This window comes from Scomber scombrus, chromosome 21 (assembly GCF_963691925.1).
Source record: "Scomber scombrus chromosome 21, fScoSco1.1, whole genome shotgun sequence".
Taxonomy (NCBI): domain Eukaryota; kingdom Metazoa; phylum Chordata; class Actinopteri; order Scombriformes; family Scombridae; genus Scomber; species Scomber scombrus.
This window is the reverse complement of record NC_084990.1, coordinates 14864240-14891937: the sequence shown is the minus strand read 5'-3', so window position 1 is coordinate 14891937 and position 27698 is coordinate 14864240. Positions and strand designations below refer to the sequence as shown.

The window sequence follows — 27698 nt, the reverse complement described above, 5'->3', positions numbered from 1 at the left end:
CTTGTTCAATTCATAATAATTAATATTTAATGACAGTTACATTAATTTATTAATAGAAGAAGGTCATGTTTCCACCATTACTATTAAACTTAGTGAGATTAATATTGACAGATTTCATTAAAAATGGAGATGATGTGGTTTTAAGATAAACAATTGTCTCCTATTCCTATTAAGCATCTGCACTCTCTAGAGGTCTTCCCTCGTTGGCTAAGCTGTATTGTTTACTTGGGTCAAAGTGAGTTAAGACACGATGTTACTTTGGTGTGTTTAGCATCCAGTCGTCATGAAAAACATCTCTTGGCTTATCCTTTTAATCCGCTCTTAGCGGCTTTTATCCCGGAGCTTTAATTCTTTCATGAGGATGCTGAAGGGTCTGGGAGGGCAACAGTGACCAGCTTCATCCAGAGAGGCTGAATGAGAGCTGCAGTGAGACAAGTTTGAAACATACACTCAAGGAATGGGGTTGTAGGATCTGTTTCAATAATGCTTCTGGAGCTCTTCTCTTAGCACAGAAAATATGTGTAAGTAAAAAAAAATCTGAATATTTAACTCCCTCCATTTTCAAGATGCCCCTGAAGTCCCATGACAGAGTAGCACACCAGCACACAGTCCAGCTGAATACACTAGGCTGCATCAACTGGCATGCAGGTAATCCATCTTTCCTTGATTTGCAGACATGCACACAAAAGCCATGTGCTGATAGTGGCACTATGGGGTGTAATGGTGCTGTCAGCTGCTCCAAAAGCATCCGCCCTCCCTTTTTCATCCAACTCTCCTTTCTTTCTCTCTCTCTATACCCCCATCACAGATGGAAACAGGTCCCCACAGAGGATACCAGCATCTCATTGGCTGGCATATCACAGGAGTGTATGGGAGCAGGAGCGAGAGGGAGCGAGAGAGAGAGAGATAGAGAGAGAGAGAGAAAGAAAGAGAGAGACAGAGAGAGGGAGAGAAAGGAGCAAGTGAGAAAGCTCAAGAAGATGCAACTACTCTGCCACAGCATCCAGACAGAGCACTGAGCTGAGGGATGCGGGAGCTGTAGAGACATGCACTGTCCTTTGTCTTGCAGATTCCTCATATAGAGGGAAAGCACAGTGGACTAACAATTAAGGATAACTTCCTTCACGTTGCTGCTTGAATGATCTCTTTGGCTGAAAGGATCAGAATAGCAACAGCTGGGCTGACACATCTGAAGATGTTTGGATCTCAGCGTCACCTGGACTTGATCTCTTTTTCTGACTGAGCAGCTGCTGGTGACTGCCACTCTTTATTTCCTCTACTACTTAAACAACAACCCTCCACACCTCTGCATTGTAGGAGTGAGCTACTTTAGTCCTCCCAAGCTACACTATTGCCTTTTGAGAGAGGCATCGCTTGGAGAAGGGTGGCCGCTTTTAAATGTGTGTCCCCGCTGTCGGCAGCGGACAGTCACCCTCAAAGTCTCCTGCACCTGGAAGCTACCTGCTGTGCCTCTGGGATGGTGTGACCACCAGCCAGCTGTTGGCTGTCCCACATCTGGGTCAAGATGCCGGTGATGAAGGGCCTCCTGGCCCCCCAGAACACCTTTCTGGACACCATTGCTACACGCTTCGATGGCACCCGTAAGTACAATGGAAACACTTTAACTTCTACAAAACTTACCCTTATTCTGTAAAAATAAATAGAAATGGTGGCATCCAGGTGGCTCAGTGGTTTAAGTCCCTGAATATGTAATCACATTGACCTCAGTTGGAACCAGCCTATCATTTTCTATCTTCTGTGTCATAGCTTCAAAGGGGGAAAATGTCCCAAAAATATATATTTTGAAATACCTAGCAACTAGATCAGTAAAAATCTAGAAGCAGTTACATTGGAGCTATCATTATAGAAAATCAAACTTGCTGGAACACGCTTGATGTTTTTTCTGCTAGAATGAAAATGAATCACTTTTCATCACCTGCTAGAGTTTCAATATCTGCATATATTTGTTCTCAGGTCTACAAAAACACCTCAACACTGCATCATTAAAAAAGTATCTGCTACTGGTGGTTTCACTGTGAAAAGTTTGTTTACATTTGTACAGGAAGACAAGAGCAGGAAATTGACCTTTGGAAATAATGTTGTCTTTTCACATTTGTTTCATATACAGTAGTTACTGTAGCTTCAAACGTGCTGCTGCAGCCATTAGGTAGTGCTGCCTTTTCTGCTTGGCTTGTGTCTCTTGTTTTGTACCTTGTGCCACCTCAGGGGAGGTTGTGGCTCGTTGTAAACAAATACTGTGGGGACGTCTGTGTTTGCTCGCTTGTCGATTCAGCCAGTTCCCCCCTTTGCTATAGTCGCAGCAGGCTGAATGAACGGCTGTCTCACAGTTGGTCTCATAGCTGAGTCTCAGTGCAGGGGCAAACAAACACAGTGAACTGGGTGATATTACAATGTAATTGGATGTGTAGTGCATGTAATTATAGTTTTGACTTGTGAGTCAGACATTCTAATGAGGTGATAGAGGATCTCTCAAGAGCTTAAAACACAAACACAAATACACATCACTCATCAGAAACTGTTTTCTTATCTGAACAATGAAAAAGTTTGTGAGAAGAGAAGATACACACATAGAATCTACGGTGGGGATGACGTAGCACACAGTTCAGCTGGAGGACCAGGGGTCATGCCCCCTTGTTGCATCCACCATGATGAAGAGTCCTTGAGCAAAACATAGACTCCCTGCCAACTCCAGAGGGCCTCTCTCTGGTTGAACCTTCCCTCTGACCTCCCAGTGGAAGGGAACAAGCAACAAAGATTTCCCTTTGGGCTTAATGTCTTTTCTAATGTGTAACACCATTTGTCTTCGAGACACATTAACTAAAAACACTATTCAGTTTAATAATAATAATATTAATGAATCAATTTCCCTCTTTTATTGTTAGGCTTATTCATTGATAGGAAATTATCTGGAAACATCTAGTGCTCATGTGAGTGCAGAAGTGTCACAGCACCATCGCACCTGTAGGCAGGACATCTGAGCAGCATTTATTTGCTTCAGTGTATCAGTCTGTCTAGGCTCTCTCCCAGCATGTTTGTGAATAGAAAACCAATTAATTGCAATTTAGAAGCACAACATTGAGAGAAAAACATGCTGGTAGCAGCAGGATACACATCTTTGAAACTACATGCTGATTTTCCCACTTCCATGGCCACTGCCATTCTCTCCTCTAAGGCTGTGGCTCCTAGAGGAGTGGCAAAGTGCCCACAGCTCAAAATAGCTTCCTTCTTGTTGCCCAGGCGACAGGGTCCCGCCACTTGACATGGATGATGCTTGAACACATTGGTCTTTGAGAAAAGATGGTCCGCTAAAGAGAAAACACTTGAATTTGCTTTGCAATCAAAGACTTTTAGAAAGCAGCTGGTCTCATATTTTAGAAAGGCGCCTCCTAAAACAAGTGTCATTGTGGATTGTGCATTTGCAATCGTTTTTCAGCATCACCTCAAACTGTCTTCAAGGTGGCAACATTTGACAACTCAAAAACTGTGGCTGTATATGCAGCCCTTTTGCAGAGTACTTTATGCTTCTTAAAAACAGATATTCCTCATGGTGCAAGATGCATATCCGGTGTTCAGCCAGGCATGTAGTGTGAGATCTGCAAAAGCAAGAAAATTAAGCTTTTGTCTCTTGCACCTGCGCTTCCCATTTAAATCCTAAAAATGAAGTTTTGTACAATATGGGATTTTGTGCAAATTAACATATCAGTATTAGTTTTGAGAAGCTACTGCAACATCAAGATTCAATACAGTCTAAAAGGCCATGATCAAGAAACAATTTTTTCACAGTTTTTGTCATATCTCCTAACACACCATACGTAACAAAATTTACACAAATATGCATAGCGTATCCAGCCTTAAAACATGTAAAACATTATGTCAGTCACATAATTTCAGTGCTTGAATAGTTTCAGTCAAAAAAACCTCTTTTAGATCAGCAGGACTCAATCTTTATCACGTGCCACTCCAACCTAGCCTTTGCCGATACTGCTATGTACAGTAAATGCAATTTATATCAGCTAATTATTTATATAAACATTATTGTCCTGTTACATTTACCGTGTAATTTTGCAGATTGCTTCACTCTGCACAGCAAGACTGCACTCTTTTTGCAAAGTAGACAGACATGCAGACACTGCTGGGCAAAATAATAGAGGCTTTAAAAGCATAAAAACTCATCTCTCTGCCATTATCTATTATGTAGCTTCGAATTCCAACTTTGCCTGCCATCAGAGGTTTGAGTGTAATTTCTCAATTTTCTGGCTCTGGGTGAGAGTTGTTCACGCTTACAGATATTGATTGGACAGTGGCTGTGTCATGACCTCAGGAATAACATTTATTAATGCTGAAAAGCAGTCTTAAATTGATTTTAATTTAACAGTTCCTGGACTGAGGAAATTACTTGTCTGTAGCATATAGACTGCTCCAGTACAAGGAAAATGTCAGAACAGGTTAAGTCAGTAACCTTTGGCACAGCACAATATATGTCTCATAGCAATGTCAGCGTTCCTGCTTGTGTTGGTGTGTATTTTAGAGCCTGAGCTCAGGGCCTTGTGTTTGACGTGTGTTTATATGTTAATCTTATATGATGTGTGTCTGTAGTTCTTTGAGGTCAAAGGCCAGGGTCATTTTGCAGAACAGCACTCTTAGAACTGTATTTTTCTCCAGGGCATATCGGCAGGGCAGATGTTTGTTGTCATACAGGCTCAAAGCCCAATCGTCCATTTGAGTCTGCTATGTGTGCATGTATGTAGGCGTGTGTTTGTGTCACAGCATACATGCCTGTCCTTTACACCCATCTCCACCACCCCCAGCTCCTTTACACGACCTCCCCAGCAGCGTTTCCATATTGACAGCAGTGCTCGCCCTGTGGGGCAGCGTAACCATGGGGCAGCTGCAGGCAGAGATAAGAGCCAGGTTTATTTTCCCCCCAAACACTTTTCTGTTAGAAGGCGACTGGAGAACCAAAGGGGAGACAGCAAGGACTGTCAGATTGAACCTTATGGAGCTCATTGTCGCACAGCTGATGAATGGGTCTTAACAGGCGGCTGTAAAGGCCAGAACACTGCAGCGGCAAACACACTGAACTCAGTGACTAACTGAAGCCATTTGTAAGGCTTCATCGTTTCCTGGTTTTTACTGTTACAGGTGCTACGTGTGATTAAGGCATTTATTTGATATGGGCAAAGACCTGTGATAATACTGTGATTGTTTGGAAATCGCATGATTGGTGAATCCATCCCTGCCTCTTCCTAAATGTGTAAGCAAGGCACTAAAATATAACTCTGTACCTTGTATGACTGCCCCACCTCCTTTTGTGCATGATTGTAGGTGTAAGTGGGTGTGAGGCTTTGCAAAACACTACGCAGATACTTTTCTCACATCATGTTTTTAAGATTAGACGTTATCTACACGTGTTATTCTAAAGTTTAAAAAATGCCCTAGTTCATCAGTCATATCAAAATATACAACAAGTGATTGATGATTTCTTATGACTCTCCTCATGCCTCTTTACCAGGCCATGTGACCTTTATCTTCTTGCACTCACACCCATCTTCCCCCTATAAGTAATTACATGTTTTTAGGTGATAATTAGCTGCTGAGGCAGTGGCTGAGCCTCATGGGCTTCATCTGTCTTTCATGCACTGCCTTCCCCACACGAGGAACTTGTGTGACATGGACACAATGCAGGCTGCTTGTGGTTAGCAGTAGCATTTAGCATCATAATGTCAGATTACAGTTGTAGCGAGTCAGCACAGATGTGTAATTAAGAAAGCTGGCGCAGCAGACCGGCCACTCGAAGCAATATCCCTGAGAGGATTACAGCCTAAGAATTGAGGCATTGTCACACACACACACACACACACACACACACACACACACACACACACACACACACACACACACACACACACACACACACACACACACACACACACACACATGCACTTACATAAACCATTTATCAAGTGGGGTCCATTTGGGCGCTGTGGTGCTTGTTTACATAGTTACAAGACAAGAAATAAGTATATAGAGGCTGAAGTTTTCAGGAAACAGAATAACAGAATACACATCAATATCTTGAAGGGGAAATGTGTTTTTATTTGTATACTTTATAATGTTGGATTTCTATGTTAAACATGGCCAAAGGTTTTTTATATCTTGCCAACTGATGTCAGCTCACTGCTGCTCATATTTAAGAGTGGATTCTGGCTCGAACATGAACGGATGTATTTGAGAAGTTGAGTTTTGAGTAAAGAAAGAGAATAAGTGACATTGTGCTTAAAATGGCCTCTTTCAGGCATAGGATGAACTGATAGATCAATATGAATTAAATAAGAAGCTTTTTAACTGTAAATCATGCATCCAGTAGGGACCCAGATTAAAAATATAGACCTACAGTAAATGTGCATAATATGGCGTAGTGTGCCATTTTGGAAAATACACTTGTTTACTTTCTTGCTGAGAGTTACATAAGCAGATCAATATCTAGCTGAAACCAGCAGCCCATTAGCTTAGCTTAGCATAAAGACTGAAAAAAGGGGAAATAGCTAGCCTGGCTCAGTCCAACTTTTGGAGAAAAAAAACAAAACAACAACCAACCAGCACGTCTAAAGCTCACTAATTAATTAACACGTTATTTCTCCTTGTTTACAGGGCCAGGTTATCTCTTTCCAGTCTTTATGCTAGGCTGCTCATTTGAAGAAAACATGACACATCCCAAACTAAATGAAACCTCTCTGAATCATTCAGAAAACTTCAATGATCAGTCCAATCCGCAGTGTGAAGCAACACAGTTATCAGCATTAAAGTTTTCCCTTTTCTGTCTGGTTAACCTTTAAAGATCACATATTATACTCATTTTCAACAAGTTAATATAGGTCCCCTAGGTCCCCAAAACATGACGTTTTTTGATGGAAATACCTCTGAGATTATGCATTCTGGCATGCCTCTATACCCCCTGTTTCTATCCTGTTCTAGATGGGCTGTTTCTGTGTCTGTGCAAATGAGCTGCTGCTCACTGTCTGTGGCTTTCCGGCTGTGACATAATACAAGATTATATGACTGCAACAGGAGAGACCAACGACTGTTGACAGTATTCATATTCACAGCTGCAGTAGCATCACTACAATTAGTATTATGGTAACACTAAGTGTATCTGTAGACCAGAATTGATGTATTGGCCTCAGCTTGGCTTCACACAAATTGTGCCCAGTGGGCCACAACAGCTTTATGGGCAGAGCAAGTTAGCTTTACAAAAGTTAAGTTAGACATGTCTATCAAGTACATTTACATAACATTACAGCAGTAACACAAACATATTGGCAAGTCTCGGGTGTGCATGCCCTGCCCATACACATGGCACAGTATGCCATGTTAACTGTGTAACATGTTAATGCCAAGTTCAACAGGCTAATCTATTAAATAAACAGTGAAACAGTGCAAAACATGTAAAAACATATAGCTTCCAAGGCAGGCCACAGACAGCCGATCCAGTAGAAGTAAAATGGTTTGTGCACACGTAAACACAGTTATTCAGGGGACATTTCCATCAAAAATAAACTGAATTCAACAGATATTCACGTCCTTTATGACATCAAAAAAGGGAGTCAAATCTGAATGAAGTGTTTGCAGGAGAAAAAGCAAGTGAATGACTTTTTCTCATAGTTTGGGGGTCTCTAGACACACTCAGGACACATATGTATGTTGAAAGAACATGAAAAAGTGCATATTGCATAATATGTGACGTTTAATACAGTCTACAATGTGATTAATGACTACACCTGTCCTTGACCTGTTTAAAGGACCGATTTAGGGATGCTGAGTAGAGATGTACCTATTCTTAGGTAAATATTACATAAACCAGAGATGTGGTTGCTCTCCAACACCCCTTGCTGGCTCACTGGGCCAGCAAGGGGTGGAATTTATAGAACATGAAAAACAGGGCATGTTTTTTTATTCCAACTGGATAGGCTATCACATTGTGTTCAGCCATTGTTTCTAGGGCGATTTTTTTAGATGTGAAAAGCAGAGCCACAGTTCCACAGCTCTGTGACTTTACTTGCAAAAAAAAAAGCTTCATACATGAAAGGAAGCGACAGTTATCAGTCTCGCTTCATGAAACCAGTGTTCACAAAGGTCTACAGCAGAATTTAGCTCAGAAAATATTTCAGTTTCTCCATAAAACTAAAACTGCTACAGTAGCAAGGCATAGAAATAGGCATAAAACCTCCCCTGCCTGTTGATGGATCCGACTAATGCTTGTCTCTTTCTATAATTCCACAGTGACAGTTTAGTTGCTGCTCACTGCACACTCAAGAGAGGTTGTCACCGCTCAGAAAAAGACATCCCTTATGGACTGCTTTCTTTTCAGTCTGGCCAATTAAAGTGCTAGATTGCGGAAAGCGTGGTAGCAGCTGCTTAATACTCCTTCTTAGGTTTTCTCTCCATGGAATCACAAAAATTCAGACCGCTCTGTCTGTCTCTCTGCTTGACATTCAGAAAATCTGGAGTCTGATGTTTTCACTTAAGCAGTAGGAAAAAAAGTCAGTACCTGTGGGTGAAGTTTGATGCCTTAATGTTGATTTTTGTATATAAACTGAAAGAAATATAAAAAAATGTATAACCTTTCCTTAAATGTGTAATTACATCTGATCTAATACGTACATGAGTGTCTTTTGTTGAGTAAATCCCATCCAGGGATACTCGTACCTTCTGCATTAAATAGGAGGTACGTAAAAAGACTGAACATAATTATGGATTGATTCAAAAGGATATATAATAGAAATAATAAATTGATTAATACATTTACAGGTTCGTGTGAGGATATGTTTTGTATATATTTGGATCCCTATCAGTTGTTATGTAATCCACATAGTCCATCTTTATCAAAATCATCATCAAAATAATCAGTTGTACCACTTGAATGCTACTGTGTGTGTGTGTGTGTGTGTGTGTGTGTGTGTGTGTGTGTGTGTGTGTGTGTGTGTGTGTGTGTGTGTGTGTGTGTGTGTGTGTGTGTGTGTGTGTGTGTGTGTGTGTGTGTGTAAGTGCCTGCGTGTGCACGTGTGTGCGCATGTGAGTGATTGTGGGTTCAGGAAAACTAGTTACCAAGCTAGGAGGAAAGTCAAATTGGAAAGCTAGAAGTGATGGATAAACGTCTAAAATTCCCAGCTTATGTCACTCCAGGTGGTAGTAGTATAATGTCAAACATTCCAAACACAGCCTAAACCATGACAATTCCTGGGTCACTACATCTTGTATTGATCCACTGTGGCTACTGTGTTTTCTCTGCTGTGAAGTACTTTTCCAATTCCACAAAGCCGAAAGGTAAAGGGTACTTGAGGCCATTTGAGGGAGTTGTGGGAGTATATTGGACAAAAAAAGTTGGGAACCTGTTTTATGAGGTCCATGCTGTGTCTACAGAGAATGGACTTGATAACAGAACAATTTAATGTAATCAAAGACAAATACAATACACGGCTCTGCAACAAATACTTGTGAAGCTCATAATGGGTTGTTTTTTTGGTTTGGTTTTTTTAAGATACTTTTCTGGCTGTTGGTTTAATTGTATTGTAAATTGTCTGTTATGTCCCATTCATCAAATATTGCGAAACAGTTAGCCCCGCTAAGTGTGCTGCTGTATTCTCCTTTGAAATGTTAAAAAGAAGAGCTGAGCATACACTGCTTATAATGTGCTGCATTTCAAAGCTCTTCCAGTGGTAGACCATTCGTAGTTCTGGTAGACAAAAACTTGCTTTAGCTTATCAAGGTCACAGGCAACAACGAAGGGAAAGTGTGACGTCAAGCTATACTTCTCACCAGGATAAATGTGTGTGGGTATTCAGAGCAAATGCTAGTTAGAGGGCTGGTGCTGTGTGTTTATTTCCTGCAGCCATAGCTGAGCAAAATACAGCAGGGAGTCAACACAGACTACAGGCCAGCTGCTGGAGAGCTGTCCATGGTGCTGAAAACATGGCAAGCGGGAAAGTCAAGATAGTTTTTGGTGCTGAATGAACAGCTCAACTGACATGCAATATCTATATCATATGATCCTCAGTGCAAATAGAGGAAAAAGCCGGCACACCAGACTTCATATTCCACCACTTTAAATTGACATTTAAATATATGGCTCCAATGGATCTTCATCAGGTCACGGTGGTATATTTCATTTTGCCATTCACAACAAGCACAGCACAGCACAGATAAACATACAATGAACAGGTGAAGAGGAGGGTCGCTGGGAATATGCCAATATTATATTAGATGCTCAAATTAGGCTGAGTCCAATCTTGATCTATCTGGATCAAGATTTGAAAATAAGCTGTTTTCATGAGCTGTACAGTCACATGATGTCATTTAATTTCAAATGTGAATATTTTTTGTATTTATATCGAAGTAATTTAAGGAAAGTGTAGGAACAGTGAAAGTGTAGTAGAGTATTGAGGTCAACCACTTTATATTTCACATGAAATGAATTGCACATAACATACTTTAATGTGGTAGTATTTATGTATAACCTAACCTAACTTAACCTAACCCCTAATCCTTTCTTACAATTATCCAAATATAATTAAATTGGCTATCAAGTCATCAGTATTTTACATTAAATATTTTATACATATATCATTATAATATTACATTCTTTTTTCTGAAGGTGGGTTAGGTGGACAGGAGGTCTTGTAATTACTCATGTGACTACTGGAAATGCATTAATTACTAAGTAAAGGCAATACATCCATATGACATCAGGAGGAGTTATGTAAGATTAATAAGATATTAAGAGGAAAATATGAACCTATCCTTTCAAAACCAAAAAGATGATGAAAATAAAAATGCAAATACTTGAAACACATACTTAAGTATTTAATTCTTTAAATCACAGATTTGTCCTTGGTAAATGAAACAAAGTCTATCCTAAGTCAGTGATTCTTAAATCTTTCTGTTCTTTCTCCTCATTATTAAAAACCAAACTAATTTCTCTTTCATTCACATTTCACATTTATGTTCTTATTCCTCTGGGACTTTTCCATTTTGCTGCATTGCTCTATACACGTTAACCTCATCCAGCCAATTAAGCCAGAGTAACATGAGGATCAATCACTAACCTTTGTGCTCTTTCTAAAACCACAGTCAGCTGTTTTAATATCTTTCTGTGTGCAGCTCAGAATCCCCTGAATCTCTCACAGCGGTCCTGACCATTGGCGTGACTCAGTTCAGAAATCAGACGATTGCAGCCTGGGGAAATTAATTTAGCCCTAAACTGAGTCCACACCAAAGTCTGATTCATGTTTACTTTGAACTTGTAAACTAGTCTGTCTTCTGTTGAACTAACCCTACAAAGCTTTGACACATGTTCAAAGAGCTAAACAAACTTTGATTCTAGTGCAAAGAACAAACTGCGCTCCAAACTTCAGACTGAAACATGATGTAACTTGCTATGCGTTTTTCAATTTGAGTGAAAAACCTTTAAAATGTCTGTGTTTATTACTTTAGTGGCTCTTAACATCAGCCTTGAACATCAACTCTTTCACAGAAGCATGTCTAAAACCCTGTCTCCACTTCTTTTAACACCTCTTTACCTTCTCATGTCACCCTCTCAGACAGTAATTTCCTGTTGGGTAACGCCCAGGGCCACCGTGGGTACCCCATTGTCTACTGCTCAGATGGCTTCTGCGAACTGACAGGCTTCACGAGGACTGAGGTGATGCAGAAGAACTGCAGCTGCCGCTTCTTGTACGGAGCTGACACCAGTGAGCACGTGGCCCAGCAGATGGAGAAGGCTCTGGAGGGCCGAGAGGAGTACCAGGCTGAGGTCCACTTCTACAAGAAGAACGGTGGGTGACTGGAAAAAAAGATAGGAATGAAAAATCATAATGTTTATTATAATTTGTAGATCTCAGCAGGTAGTTTGATAATTCAAAATTCAATGTTGTGGAGTAATTAACATTCCTGTCATCTTTTGTTCAAATGAAAGAACTTGGTAAATCTATTCTAATAACTGAGACTTTTTCCTAAATCCTGTTCTGATTTGATCAGGCTGTAATAATCTGTTTCAGTTTTTGAATTGACATTAAATTTTTGCTCTCATTAAGCTCATCTCAGCACATTCATTTTAGGATGAGCCGAACATTTGGTTGACTTATGAGTCTTGACAGTGATGCAGAATTTTAAATACAGCACAGCGGTGTGTACTTTTTGCAAACCATCAGGTCGAGTGAAGCTCATCAGTCAATTAATCCTGTGACTTGATGGCACTAAGTGTAGAGGTGCTACAAGGATTTTCAAGCTCCAACTCATTCTCTGTGACATATATCAAAGTCAGTCATACTTTCTAAATGTAGAAAACGCAGAACAAAGTCCTGCACAAACCATGTGTGTATTTGTGTGGGTGTGTGTATGGCTATAAGCTTGTTTTCATTACAGTAGCTTAAATCTTACATTTAACTAAATCCTTGTAACTAATCCTTCTGACAAAGTCCTGTACTGAATATAATGTCACACATACCCCAGAGGTATACTTTTTGGGTGCTTTATTTATCATACCTATTATTTATGACTTTGTCAATCAATGTGTTTCTAATGATGTCATATCATTGTTTTCTGTTTCTGTTTTAATTAGTGCATTTTAAATATATAAGTGTAGCTATTGGGGTGCTGAGGGACCCCAAACAAAAGCACCCAATTCCAGCTATGCCGTTTTAATAGATGGCATTATTCCTTGAGTTATGTTTGCTATGGGCAGACTAATGAGGGGAAAAACATGATTATTTTATAATATGTGCAAAAATAATATAAGAGTGATGCAATGGAGCTCCAAAAAATACAGAGAGTAAAGAATTAGACAGTGAAAGTTTAAGTGAAAGAAAATGGAGATTTTGGGCTTAAGATTTTTACAGGTTTTCCATGATAAAGTAACCACACACACACACACACACACAATCGGTGGATGTGCACTTGCCGCTTACAAGCGCAAAGCACACACAAATAGCCTCTCTCATATTGGACAGTATTTACACCCACAGTCTTGTGCTAAAACATCACCATCTACACTGTTTTCTTTTTTTCCACTCTGTGTCGATGCCTAAAACACACACACACACACACACACACACACACACACACACACACACACACACACACACACACACACACACACACACACACACACACACACACACCTACAGTACACACGCACGCACACACACACACACACACCTACACACACACACACACACACACACACACACACACACACACTAGAGGCATTATAGGAGACTTGAAACCAGTGTTTGGTGGCAGGGTACAGTTTCTGCAGAGTTGCTAATGAGCATACTGGGTTATGGTAAGGTCTTGGATCCATGGTGCTCCTTTCCTGCCTGACTTGTTATAACCACCCCCATACTTGCTCTTTCTCTTTCTGCACAATCCCCCTGAACATGATCCATATCTAATTTATATATTTTTAGAAAGACCAGATCCATGGTTCAGATATGGTGAGAGCTGACATGACATAAGACACATGACAGGCCATGGCATCAAGAACTCAAATGCTTTAAGGAGATACTCCAAACAAGGAGAAAGGAGGATAAAACAACAATTTTAAAAAATCATGAAGTAAATGAACATTTCTGGTTTTGTTCCAGGAATGGCGTTCTGGTGTCTTTTGGACATCATGCCCATCAAGAATGAGAAGGGCGAAATGGTTCTCTTCCTATTCTCATTCAAGGACATCACTGACACCTATGGAAAATGCCACCACAATGGCAAGAAGGAGGGTAAGCTACAAGCCCTGTTTACAAAAAACACATTACTTGCTTACTTTGAGCATGATTTATGAGTGGGTTGTCTCCTGGCCCCCAGCTTTCATTTTCTCTGTGCACTCTTGTTCATCACTGTCACATTCTACCCAGCAGTTTTGTTTGGGCTTGCATTCGTTCACTGAACTCAGACAATGTTTTTTGCAATGGGGAGTTTGATTTGGGCAGTGGTGTGGCTTCAAGTGGAACCCGGGCACAGTCTGCTGCAAATACCAATTGATACGCCAGGGGAAATAGGTTGTCATGGTGGTATAATGCAATCGAATGGGAGTCAAGTCTGACAGTCAATTTGATGGGGTTTTTTGTGTCTCACTTGTGCAACAGGAAAAATGATCCATTGTAAAAAACCTGACAGAGATCATGTCACATTAGACAACACAATATTCTCATCAGGTGTTTTCCGTCTTCAGCTCCCACCAAATTTCTTGTGACACATCCTTGTGATCTGATGTGATTGGCGTGCACTGATTTGAGTGTCTTCGTGAAAGTTTTAGAGGACAAGAGGCGCAGGAGGAAGAGCAGCTCTCACTTCAACGAGGCCAGGAAGCGTGGACGCACCATGCTGTACCACCTCACCCGCCAGTTCTCTAGGGGACGCAAAAGAGAGGTCAACCTGGGCAGTGTGAGTATACTTTTAACACTCTCACGTACTTCCTGATTGGTTGCTTGATGGGGTTTTTTTGGCGTGTCTTTACATACCCTCTCAGAACATACACAGTCAGGAGTCACTCAGACATGCAGCGCCCTCATTCTTCTCCCTGAATTATTAATGTTGATATCTAAAAGATGAGTTTTTACTAAGACAATATGAGGGAAATCTTGACCCAGATTCCCATAGTGTGGCTTATCTCAGTGGAAAATTCATGAAATGGATTTTCTATTTTTAAGCCTGAACGATTTTCATCTTGCTTCTGTTGCATTTTTTTTTTTTTTTTTTTTTGCATGTGACCTGTTGTTTTCTGGCTCTAAATGGACAAACGGCAAGGTCAGCATGTCAGCAGTAGTTGCTGGGAGGCACAATGTGGTTGTCACTACTGGTGAGGTGTTATTGGTCATGGTGAATGCTGGGTGCATCATCATCATCACTTTTTTGGGAGGGTGGGACTGTCTGGACACACTAACACCTGCAACCAGCAGGAGCTTCAAGATACACTAGGTCATTTTTTCACCAGCATGTTGGCCACAGGTCAAAATGAGGCTGCTGTCTTTGACACTTATGTACAGTATGATGTATTTTGGACATCAGTCTCGTTCCATATGGATTTCAATTGTTTTTCAACCCTTTTCAGATAAGTGTGTCATTTTCCCTGTGCAACTGCTTTCAGTCATCTGTTTGTCAAGAGTGTTTGTCTTTCAAGTGTCTTAAGAGGCTATTTGTTGTGATGAAATAGTCTGTTTTATTGACACTTGTTTTATTTCTGCAAACAAAGGCCTTCCTGGGCTCTGAATAATAAAATTGTTCTACCCTCCAAGCAATGTTATTCATGAGAACGAACTCCTTAGTTGCTCTAAGATACAAAACCAGAGCAGTTATTTTCAGCAGAGATAATACTGCCCCCCCCCCCCCCTGAGAGGCTCAGTAACCAAATGGATCTGAACTCAAACCTGTCTTTGGCAATGTTTCCTCTCAGCAATTCACAATATTTCAGCGGTAAATGAAAGATCTTTAAAAAGTTTGAAAACCTGTGACTCACACACAGTGTGTGCTAATGCTAATATTAGCCACCTGCATCAGTCGCGTTTGTGTGACTTTGATGATTTGAAAAAGAAAAATGTGAAAGCAATGAAAGTGAAACGTGAAAGTGTATTTTTTGAGAGATTCATTTCTACCTTTTAGGTACTTAGAAACTAACACTGTTGTTCATTTTAGCACTCAGAACAAAAAGTCAAACAAAATTTTACCATTGAGTAGCACTAGAACATTTTTATGGCATACCATTTAAACTGACCACAAACATTAGAGATCATGCAGTGCTAAAATCTGATCTACCACGAAAATCAAGTTGCCTCCAATTCCAGATATTTTATAGACTGGCCTTTAATAACACTAAGAAAAGGGAATTAAAAGTGGAAATGCTTAATCTTGTGTCATGAAAAATAATACATTTCAGAAACATACATTTACCATATTTATCTTCGAAAATAAAGATGTAGGTAAGTGTAATTAGGGGCCTAAATAACATGGACTTCATGCAGTACTGTACTGTACTTTGCAGTGATAAATACCCTCACATGAACCTGTAAGCAGCTGACCTGAATCCTGTTAACACTTCCAGAAACAAAAGCTCTCCCGTCGCTTTCAGACCCAACCTGCAGGTGCCATCGTGGGAATCAATGAGCTGCACATCCCCCCTGTCTGCCAAGCCTCCTGCTGTCCTGCTTCGAATCCCACCTACATACAGATGGCACTTTTCACTGGCACCATGCATACGCCTACTCTAATCTTGCATACACATACATCAAGACAGTAAATGATGGCTAGCCCTCTGAGGAGAGCTGAGAAAAACACATGGCAAAACATCAACACACATCAGTGTTACACAGAATTAGATGCACAATATTTATCATTCAAATTTAATCCCAGCATATTTGGCGGTGTGAGACATTTTCACACATTCAGTATGCAGTTTTTCCTTCTCTCTCTCACACACACAAACATGTAGGAATACTGTATGAAATCCATAAATCAGAGATAATATGTTCACAGCCTGCTCTCTTTTTCAAGCATACACACAGTCCTGCAGAAATGTCACTGTTCCCCTGTTCCAACTCTACCACCCGCATAATAACTGTTTAATAGTGTTTATTAATTCCCACTGAGATTATAATTTTCTTCTTTAAAGTAGACAGAGCCAACAACATCTTAACGTCTGACAAGTTAGTAGAACCACAATCTATAACTAAGGAAACTTCAGAGTTTGGCCATAAAAAGTTTACCTTACCTAATAAAAAGTCAGCAGACAAGTAAAGACAGAATAAACACATTCTAGTTTTAATTGACTCTTTCGACTTTTGAGTCACTTTGCTGTAAATTCCACGCAGAAGAACAAATACCTTAACACATTTTTGTCTAATTTAATTGTAACCCTGGGGTTCACTGATAACAAAAACAATAACATCCAGCAGCATCACATATTCACAGCAAGCTTATAAAAAACAAAATGTATTAAAAATGTAGGCTACCAGAGTCATGTGCAAATAAAATATCTACCAGTTAGAAAATGCCTTGAAGATGGTGTTTTGTTGTCACTGAATCTTTCGACTGTGTCTTGTGATTTCTACTGTTGACTTTAGAAAACCTTTATCTTGCACACCTATCACTGGTGTTAAACAGATACAATGCTGCTTGCGTTGAATATTAGATTCAAATTCAAATCCAATGACATGTAACACACCTGAGGTAAAACGTGTTAATATTTGCCTGCTTGCATGCATGGGAATTTCCTAACACCTTAGTTTTGTTTCAGGTAATTGTATATCTATATGTATACATGAGCAGTTTGGTACATGTTATATATCAGTGAGTATTAATTACGAACCAAAATTCAAAAATAGCCCCGTGATAATCTGGTTGCCGATTAACCAGTCATCTATCCTAAGACGTTTGCCATTTTCCACATGTGCAGGTATGTTAGTTTTTGGATGATGATATCATTTTCAGATAATAAGTTTCACTTCACAAAATTGCCTGTTTATGTATTCATAAAATATGAATTAATAATGTGAATTCTGAGGGTACTTCACTGCGACTGACAATGAAACGAATATGAAGCAGAAAATGTGATGAAGGCACCGAAGGGCTGCAACTACAGTAATGAATATTTTCATTATTGATCCATTTGGATAATTTATCTGATTTTTTTTTTTTTAATTGTCTATGAAATGTCAAAAATTTGAAATATGCTCATAACAAGTCTTATAAGCCCAATGGAATGTCCTCAGATGTCTCAACAGTCCAAATGGTTTAATTTAAAACCATATAAAACCAAAAAAAAAAAAAATTGACATTTATGCTATATTATATCACTTAAACAAGGAACTGATAACAAAAATCATTGTGATTAGATTAATCAATTGGTTATAGACAGAAAATTAATTGACTGATTGTGTCAGCTGTAGAGGGGCACAGTTATTCTGGTTTATGGACATTTTTGTTAGTTTGTCTTGTTTTGTTTAAGCTCTACTGCCACCTCCTACAACCAGGGTCAGAGCTAGGGGTGGCTTCTGGAGCTGTAACCCCCAATGTTTTCTCAAAAGCCCTGAATCTTTTTTTTTTTTTTTTAAGAATAAAATTTCGGTTGAAGTCTCTTTTTCTGAACAGTGACTCCAACCAGCTGCTGACTGTTTTCTGTGGTGCTGGCGGCTTTGTTATGTAATGACATTGAACATTATTGACCAAACTTTTTTATTATTAAACCGTGTTAAACTATATAGATTAAATGTACAATCATATTTGGAAAAGGAAAGCAAAGGAATACAAGCAATATTACCATAGATTATAATAAATTAAATGAAAATACCTCTTAAAATGTTTAGATTAAAAAATGTGTTGACAACCGTTTCTAATGTCGGCGCAGACCGTTACAGGTAACCATAGCAACGATAAATGGGTAACTAGCTTAAAGTTTAGGTTAACTCTGGTTTACGGACAATATCTTTAACCACAAGTTAAAAACACTGCAAACAAACTTTGAAAACATGGCTCAACGTTTAACAATTTGGGTAAGTATATGATATATAATGCTGTTCTCTCTAAGGCATCTTCGCATAAGAAAATGGTTGACTCCAAGCTAGTAATGTGCCCTTGGCGAAGTCATTAGCATTAGTTAAGTTGTCATTTTATTCATGAGAATAGAGAGTAAAGTAAAGAAAACATGGTTCTGTCTCTTCATCTCTCATCCCCCTGTGTCTTTCTCTGCTGCTTTTTACGCGTTTTCTCTCCCTCTCCATCTGTCACTCTAACCTCATCTCCTGTTGGCTTCATCCCTCTGGATCTCGCTGTCTCTCTCTTTCTCTCTCTCCCTCTATTGTCTATCTCTCACTCTGCACACCCCATTTTCTTGATCTCTCCGACTTCCTCTGTCTTTCCTGGTAGTGCAATTCAAATACTGAAGCACTCCATCCACTTCAACTTCACTAATGCCTAAAATTGATCCTGTGCAATTTAAAGCAAGTGTACTTTACCCAAGTGCCTCTATCTCCTGCTTCTTTATACTTGTGCTAAAATACATTTCAAACTCTGCTGAATCTATATGACAGATGTGATTTGTAGATATCTATAAGAGGGTCAGTGACAAATAAGGGTTGGCAAGATGAGCAATTCAAAAATATCTTGTTATAATTGTTTTAAAAGCAGCATCAGCTTTGTTAAAATATACATTTTGTATGTCTGTTGATTTTATGTCACTTGAAATGACATTTGCAGTACACCATGTTCTTTTTGTTAACCAAAAGTAAGAATGAATGCTCCTGAAAATGTCAAATGGCGTAACCACAAAAGAATGATAAATATTAAATATTTCATACACCTACAGTGTATTTAAGTGTACTTATACAAATAATAACTTCATTTAAAAAAAACATTGAGTATTTCTACATTTAAATTTTAAAGCATTTTGTCAATATTGATCAGGACATATCCTAAAAACAACAATCTTTCCTAAATAAGTTTTGACAAATTATGTGAAATTTGTTAAAAAGTGGATTACAATTATTCCACGATTTAGTTGACCAATTGACACTGGGTTGCATCACGTCATTGACCCAAGAACAATAAATAAACATACATCATTCATGGGGTAAGGTGTGGAGTGAAAATCAAAGTGGATGGTTAAAAATACACAAAACATATAGGCAAATACATTACATTACCTATAAGATATACACCAACATGCATTGGCCATATTGGCACAAAAGTGTGCTGATTTTAACCGTTAACTTGAGTGCTACACCATGGATGAAGGCATATGTTAAATATAATATAAAAATTACCTTTTTCCTCTCCAAGAATATCAGTGTATGTATAGGGAAAACCAGAGAGCTCCTGTTATCATTAATTTTCTTTAAAATCCATGGTCAGTTTGTAAAATATGATGCACTGTTCACCCAGCAAGCAGTATATCAGAATTAGCTCAACCAGCTGTAGTAAAATGCTATTTACACACCAATGCACCGGTAATTATAATGAAAGATAATTTATTATAACACTGACAGGGGTCATCTTTATGCAAAATAAGTACTTTCAATCTTGATATTGACATATATATAAAGCACATTTTTGAGTGGAGGGAGACTTTAAAAGTTTGAATGCTGAGGACTTTTACTTTTAACAGTGTTTTTACATTGAGATATTGCTACTTTTGTCCACCGTGACCATCCTCCCACTCTATTACTATATCTTTTTTTCCCATTCTTCTCTTTCTTCTACTTTTTCTGTTACCTCCTCCATCTCTCCCTCACATTGCCTCTCTGTTTCTCAGTGTCTTAATGCTCAGCGGCTGTTAGCTAACAATGTGCTCCTCTGCCTCCACACCACAGACAGATTTTCTTTGACTTGGTCTCTATTTGTAGCCCGTTGGCCTGCCAGGCAGAAGGGAAAAAAGGAGGGAGGGAGCTATACCATCTCGTGAAAACATAGACACACACGGAGATCTTTAAATAGGAGTGCAGCCATAAAAACACAGGGAGACACAGGCAACAAGTTACTGCTTCAAATTTCAATAATTTACACAGATATCTCCAAATGTACATCTGTTAACCCTTTACATACTGTTCATATTTTGACTCATAATTAGTCTCTACACCTATTCACATTCAGAAATATTTGAAGAATCCTTGATAAAGCTCTTCTATTTATTTATGGTGGGAAAAAAGGCATTTATAATCACTATTTTATGTTCCAGGAGAACATTTGATAGAATATGAAGAATAAAACAGCATATTTGAATAGTGCTTTTTGAATTGTGTTCATTTGCATATACAAAAATGTGTATCAGCTGCACAAACATTTTTTAAAAATGAATGCATTTTATTTCTATTTTTATAAACTGTGAGTAACATTAGTGAAAAGTCCTGATAAAAGAAATGTGTATATTATGTTTTTACAGCTCTCAAATGTAAAAATGGGTCGAATTTGACCCTGAACAGTATATAAGGGCTAACTGATTACAGGGGTTGCACATTTCCACACAACACTTCAACACCACCACATCTCAAAAAAAAGATATCTTGAGTTTTGCCAGCTTTCTCAGATGGCTGGATACCAACACACGAGTTCTACTGTTCTGCTGCTTTTGATGCTGTCAACTCACGAGCGAATCATCTGTCGAAACCAATTTAAGTGACGCTGACACGCAGCTAGTGGACTTGATTTCAAGCTGCTCTGTTTCCTTGCAGAGAGCCACTATATTCCCTACTTTAATGCCCCTTGATAAGAGGCTATGAAAGCAATCCAGAGGCCTCTTGAGTTATGATACATACAAGTCTCTCATCAGGCTTTCCTTTCCTCCTATCTCTCTACTTTTCTTTTTTTTTGTGCCCTCCTCAAACTCACACACAAACACGCTCTCAGACAGTGAATGTACCGTATATTTTTAGTCTGTTGCTGTAACTCTTTTCAGTGTAGAAGAAAACTGGACTCTTGGATTTGAAGATTATGTTGCAAGCCTGAACTAGACGATTAAAAGTATCCACACTTTAAATTAAACCCAACTGCAACAATAAAACAAGATGAACTGAGTAGTCGATTGACAGAAAATTAATATGAAACTATTTTAAATATCGAATAATCATAATTTTTAAGTAAAAGTGCCAGAAATGTAATGATTACAGCTTCTACTGCTGCAGTGAAATTTTATAGGCTAAACTATGAATTAAGCAAATAGATGAAGACAATGTACCAACTGGGCAATTCAAAGAAGATGACTAGTATTTCCTCACAGAGTCATCTGTGGTCATTTTGCAGTTACAAATGTTCGCCTGGTCCCTGATGACTCAACAGTAAGTAAGAAGTGAAGTAATATTTTAGATGTAAATTTAAAGCTGAGGCTCCTGCGCTCGAGGGAGTGGAGGAGCGGGTGAGTCACGTTGTAAGCCATGGGTCTCCTCCTCGTCCCCCCACGCCCCCTCATCAAGGACAGGCTTTTGTCAGCGGGGGAAGCCCAAAGCCTGCTGGGAAATGTAGTGGGGACGAGTAAGCCACGGGGCCACAGCTTGAGTTAATGAAGTGCGAACATCAGTCGTAGCTGTGTGACACGCAGTCCCATGTGTCCCCTCGGCGCCTGGGCTTTTCTTTTCTAATCATTGCGATGTGCTGGTCTGACCGCCTCGGCCACTAAAGGTCATGCAGGCGACCTGACCTCTGTGATGTAAGGCAAATTAGAAAAAAAGAAAGAAACAGCCCAGCTTTTTTCTGACTTTGTTTCTGACTATCATTATTCCGGCCACAGCTGTCGATGGCCGTCAGCATCTTCTAGATTTTCCACTGAAAATGAAAACCACAGGGATGGAGAAACTGTCCAGTGTCAAGCAGCCATAATCCACACGGTTTAAAAGTTGTTTCAGTGGGGGGAAAAAAAATGTACACTACATGTTCCTTCCTCATATAAAACATATGCGCCCCCCCCCCCCCCCCCCCCCCCCCCCTGTTCTCTGATGTTTCTGTAAAGTACAAGAAAAGGTTGCCTACAGTCTCCCAATTACTTTCAAACAGAGTCGGCCCATTCTCTCTCCCCAAGTCACACAGGCAGTTTAAAATCAATACAAGGAAATCTGAGGTTAAGACTTCATTAACCAGCTTCCTTGCTTCTTGCCTTGCCTGTTTGTGAAGTGACCACATTGTTTCTTTGAGGTGGATTATGCTCATTTATCTCCTCTTTCAGTCGTCGTCCCCCCCCCCCCCCATCCCTTCGCCACTGTTACAGGTAATAGCTTACAGGTAATTCTCCTCCTCCTGTCTCCAGAAAAACACATGGCTAACGCTATTATCTGCCAAGTGCGCAGAGCCCCATTTGGAGAGCCTCAGTCTCATTATGTGCTGAATGGACTCCCCCTAACTCATCAACAATAGCAATTCATACTGTTTTCAATTGGATTTTCTCAGCGAAGAAAATAAATGAGCGGAATGAATGAGCATAACTCTCAAAAATAACAGAGGCACATGGTCAATGTCCCCGTCCCCGTCGTTTTTTCTTATAACGGGACACAGTTGTCATTTGTGCTGTACCACCTGAGACTTAAAGTGCTAATGGCCTTTTTTGGGGGGGGGGGGGGGGCAAAGTCAAGCGGAGGTCAAGTCATGTATGAAATTATCAGGCGTAAATTTTGGTAATAAGTCGTCCCCTCCTCCTCCTCCTCGCTGACCGCAGTCCTATCTCTGTCATTTGATATTCTTACTGCGCTGTCATTTCCAAAGTTTATCGCTGCCTATGGGACGCTGTGAAGAATAGATAACCAGCGGCATTACCATATTTTGTTTCACTTGAGTTGCCCCACCGCACTGAATCATCAGTGGTCGGAGCACAGGAGAGGGTGCTGACATTTATATTGTCTGTCTCTGCAAAAATCTGGGCACCGCAATGTCCATCTGATTTATTTTCACAGCACTCACCATCTGCTCATCAAGTTGTTCATTAATGCAGCTTGTCTAATGTGCTTTTTGGTTTGTGTTTTATAAATTTAAGCTGATCATAAAAGAGGCTGTAATTATAGGACTTTCTCTCACATCTTACAGCTAAACTCCCTTTATATATAATACACATGTTAGTGTTTTTACCAAGTCTTTCACCGTCTATTTATGTTTCCAACAGAGCATGATTGACAAGCCTACAATACCTGATTACAAGGTTGTGACGGTGCAGAAGTCTCGCTTCATCCTGCTCCACTACAGCTTGTCAAAAGCCCTGTGGGACTGGCTCATCCTGCTGGCCACCTTCTACGTCGCCGTCACCGTGCCGTACAACGTCAGCTTCACGCCGTACGACGACAGTGTCACAGCAGGACGCACCACCATCGTCAGTGATATCGTGGTGGAAATGCTCTTTATTATAGGTGAGTGTTTAAAGAAGTCACTGAGGAGAAACGTGGCTCCTGAAGCTTTTGTGTCAGCCACACTTAAGGTTCTAAAGGTTCACAGCCACCCGTGTGGAGCTCTCAAAATCTGAAACACTATCATATTTTGGCATTTTCAACTTAATTTTATTATGTGGCGACATGACATTTCCCGCCTTCATTTTCTTGCCACCTATGGCAACAGGGCAACAAGAGAAACCCACGCATCCTTTTCCCCAGACAGTTCTCCCAGTTCCAGGCAACCTGGGTTTTGTAGTACCTCAAAGACAACCTGGGTCCCCCCGGAGACTCCCTCTCTAGTAAACCTCCAAAGGGAAGCACCCAGGGGATGAATTGAGGTGTTTGAAACTCAACATGCTCCTCTCATCATAGACAAACAATGCTTTCATTTGGTGCAGCGGTAAATTTCAACAAATTTGAATTTCAACAAATTTGAATTTCAACACCATCATTATCGTCGTCTTAATTTCTGAACCTCTCATTACCGAAATTCTTACTGAGGAGCCATCGTCTCCACTAACATTGACAGCTGGAATGACAGATGAGGTTTTGCTACATCCGACCACACACCCAGAGGTCGGCTTGACGTGTTCTTGCCACATTTTGACACTCGGCTTAGATTGTGGTGTGGAAGAGTTTTGTTCATTACTTAAGCTCTATTTCTTTTACTTTATACAGCTCACATGAGGCTGAATGACATTTCAAATCACCCCGTTGCTACTCAAGATTTCCAAAACTGTTGATGAGGAACATCTTACATCTTAGTTGTAAAGTGTGCATCAAATATAAATTAAGCAATGGGAATGAATCTGAGCTGGTGATCTTCCACAATAGAGACGTTTCTCTTCCAGCTTAATCGATATGAATATGGCTATCCTGTCTTTTTTGTCATGGGGGAAAACGTTGCTTTCGCCTTTGTATTTTCCAGACATTATCCTGAACTTCCGCACCACCTTCGTGAGCCAGTCAGGCCAGGTGGTGTATGAACCGCGCGCCATTTGCATTCACTACGCCACCACATGGTTCTTTGTGGACCTGGTGGCTGCCCTGCCCTTTGACCTGCTGTATGCCTTCAACATCACAGTGGTGAGTATTCCTGGACAGAAATGTTGTGTGTTTAGCTGTTTTTTCACTGCCCTCTGTGACCGTTGACATATACGGAAAATTGATGACTTATACAAAATGAAAATGCAGTACCTTGAATTCATAATGCTGCTGTTGTTTCTGCATGTCTGCCTATGTGACGAGTAATCCCTTATTAATGATTCAAACATCAGATAAGTGAATTTGTTTGGGCAAAGCAACATTCAGCTGTGTATATTCACTACATGTACAGTTAAGTCTGTTTCCAGGTAGCAAGGGGGCGCTGGGTCCTAAAATCTGAGCAACCTATCTTTCCCCTACTGCTGCCTCTTCCCTCTAACCCTTTCTCTTCTTCTCTCACTCTCTCTTCCACTATCCACCCCAGACCACCTTGGTCCACCTGCTTAAGACGGTGCGCTTGCTGCGACTGCTTCGTCTGCTGCATAAGCTGGACCGCTACTCCCAATACAGTTCCATGGTGCTGACCTTACTCATGTGTGTGTTTGCTCTGCTGGCACACTGGATGGCCTGCATCTGGTACATGATTGGACGCAAGGAGATAGAGAACGTTGATACCTGGGACATAGGTGAGTCTGAGTGAGGCCTTGCTGAAAGTGGAGCTTTTTACGTATGAAAATTGGATTTGGGGTTTCATCCAGCAAATGTATGAAAATACACTTTCCTCTTTCAAGTAATACCTCCAACAATCTCTATGGGTGTGTATGTATGATTGTGCATACTTTTGTGTCTATGTACTCTGTCCATAGGGAGGTTAGGTCATACCTGCTAATTAACACTAAGAATTATTTATCCCTGCAGGAGCCCATCTAATTCTGCCCTGTCCCACATCAACATATCAGCCTCGTGAAACTGCTGACAATCACTTTCTTACACTCACACACTCAACCACACACACACACACACACACACACACACACACACACACACACACACACACACACACACACACACACACACACACACAACTCTGAGCTGACAGAGGACATAAAGACAGACATAAAGACAGTATAGACCTTAACCTCCCTCATGCTCTCCCTTCTCATACAAGGATGGCTCCATGAGCTGGGCAAACGTCTGGAGACGCCCTATATCAACAGCACGGTGGGCGGCCCATCAGTGCGCAGCTCCTACATCGCTGCCCTCTACTTTACCCTCAGCAGCCTGACCAGTGTGGGCTTTGGCAATGTCTGTGCCAACACTGATGCAGAGAAGATCTTCTCCGTCTGCACCATGCTCGTCGGCGGTATGTCTGACACTAGGGTACATTCTCCCTCTGCCGTTCTGGCATAACAGTGCCTCTGTTTGGCACGCCAGGGCAAGAAATTCAGCAGGAAGTGGGTTGAATGGCCTTTAAGACGCAGCTTGTCTTTATATACCAATGAAAAGATAATTTTAGCTGAGGCGGCAATTATTAGTGCAACAACCCAGAAGATTCTCATTGTGTGTTTACTTTGCTCCATCTTAATGAAATTGCACTGTGGATCAATTTTTCAACTCATTTATTGTCTTTGTTACAATTTAAACCATCCAAATTGTAATAGGCTCAAAGAAACAATACAATATTCAGAGATTCATGAACAAGCTTGAGTTATTTTTTTCTTCCAAGGGTACATATTATCATGCCATTTCTCTACATCTCTCCTGCAGCACTGATGCATGCCCTGGTCTTTGGTAATGTGTCTGCCATCATCCAGCGAATGTACTCACGCCGCTCTCTCTACCACACACGCATGAAAGACATGAAGGACTTCATCTGTGTCCACCGGCTGCCCCAGCAGCTCAAACAACGCATGCTGGAGTACTTCCAGACCACGTGGTCTGTCAACAATGGTATAGATGCCAACGAGGTAGGAGTCTCTTTCTTTGTTGTTGTCACGTAATACCTTTCTACACACTACTAACTGTCCTCAAGAAACCTCAAGGCAATGTTGTGACAGCCTTTGAGCAATAAAATCTGCTCTACAATCCATTCACAACCTTTTGCAGCTGTAATTGTTCATGATCTTTCACAACACATGGCCGCCAGTACACCATCAGTTGACATCCTATTGAAATTCAAAAGAGGCTAACTGGTGGCAACACAGTCCATTCCCTAATTGCCAATCAGTGTCACACCTCATTGCATCTGTCACACATTCCCAGCTCCTGCATGACTTCCCTGATGAGCTACGGGCTGACATCGCCATGCATCTGAATAAGGACATCCTCCAGCTGCCGGTCTTTAAGGGGGCCAGTCGTGGCTGCCTGCGCTCACTCTCTCTCCATATAAAAACCTCCTTCTGCGTCCCTGGGGAGTACCTGATCCGACATGGTGATGCACTGCATGCCAACTACTTTGTCTGCTCCGGTTCTCTGGAGGTGCTGAAAGACAGCATGGTGCTGGCCATATTAGGTTTGTATTGTGATCAAAATTAGTTTTTGTGTAAGGCTCTTCACTGCACTGATGGGTAAAACTGTGGTAGTTAGGATTATATAACAGGTGCTTTGGTAGCCGTGACATACATTATTTGGTCTTTCCCTTCCTTGACATTCATTCATCTAACACTGTGAACGTGTCTGTTGGACATTAATACGCACTAAGACTTTCCTATAACACCATTCAAATTCATTAAATTCTGCCCTGTTTTGTTGTTGTTGGGGTTTTTTCATCATGTTTGTCTTTGTTTAGTTGTTCAGTGTAGTATCAAGTGG

At 40.4% G+C, this 27698-nt stretch overlaps 1 protein-coding gene across 1 annotated transcript in view; it reads left to right on the top strand.

Annotated features, from left to right (window-relative positions):
• The first annotated feature begins 1525 nt into the window (after positions 1-1525).
• Positions 1526-27698, top strand: part of LOC134003027 (potassium voltage-gated channel subfamily H member 4-like) — a 38660-nt gene continuing 12487 nt past the window's right edge. The window contains exons 1-11 of the mRNA XM_062442130.1: positions 1526-1601; positions 11619-11852; positions 13662-13793; positions 14330-14442; positions 20942-20950; positions 23642-23882; positions 24832-24989; positions 25372-25573; positions 26056-26250; positions 26655-26854; positions 27150-27399. Of these exons, the coding sequence (XP_062298114.1) occupies positions 1526-1601; positions 11619-11852; positions 13662-13793; positions 14330-14442; positions 20942-20950; positions 23642-23882; positions 24832-24989; positions 25372-25573; positions 26056-26250; positions 26655-26854; positions 27150-27399 (1810 nt within the window). The remainder of the gene's footprint in view (positions 1602-11618; positions 11853-13661; positions 13794-14329; positions 14443-20941; positions 20951-23641; positions 23883-24831; positions 24990-25371; positions 25574-26055; positions 26251-26654; positions 26855-27149; positions 27400-27698) is intronic.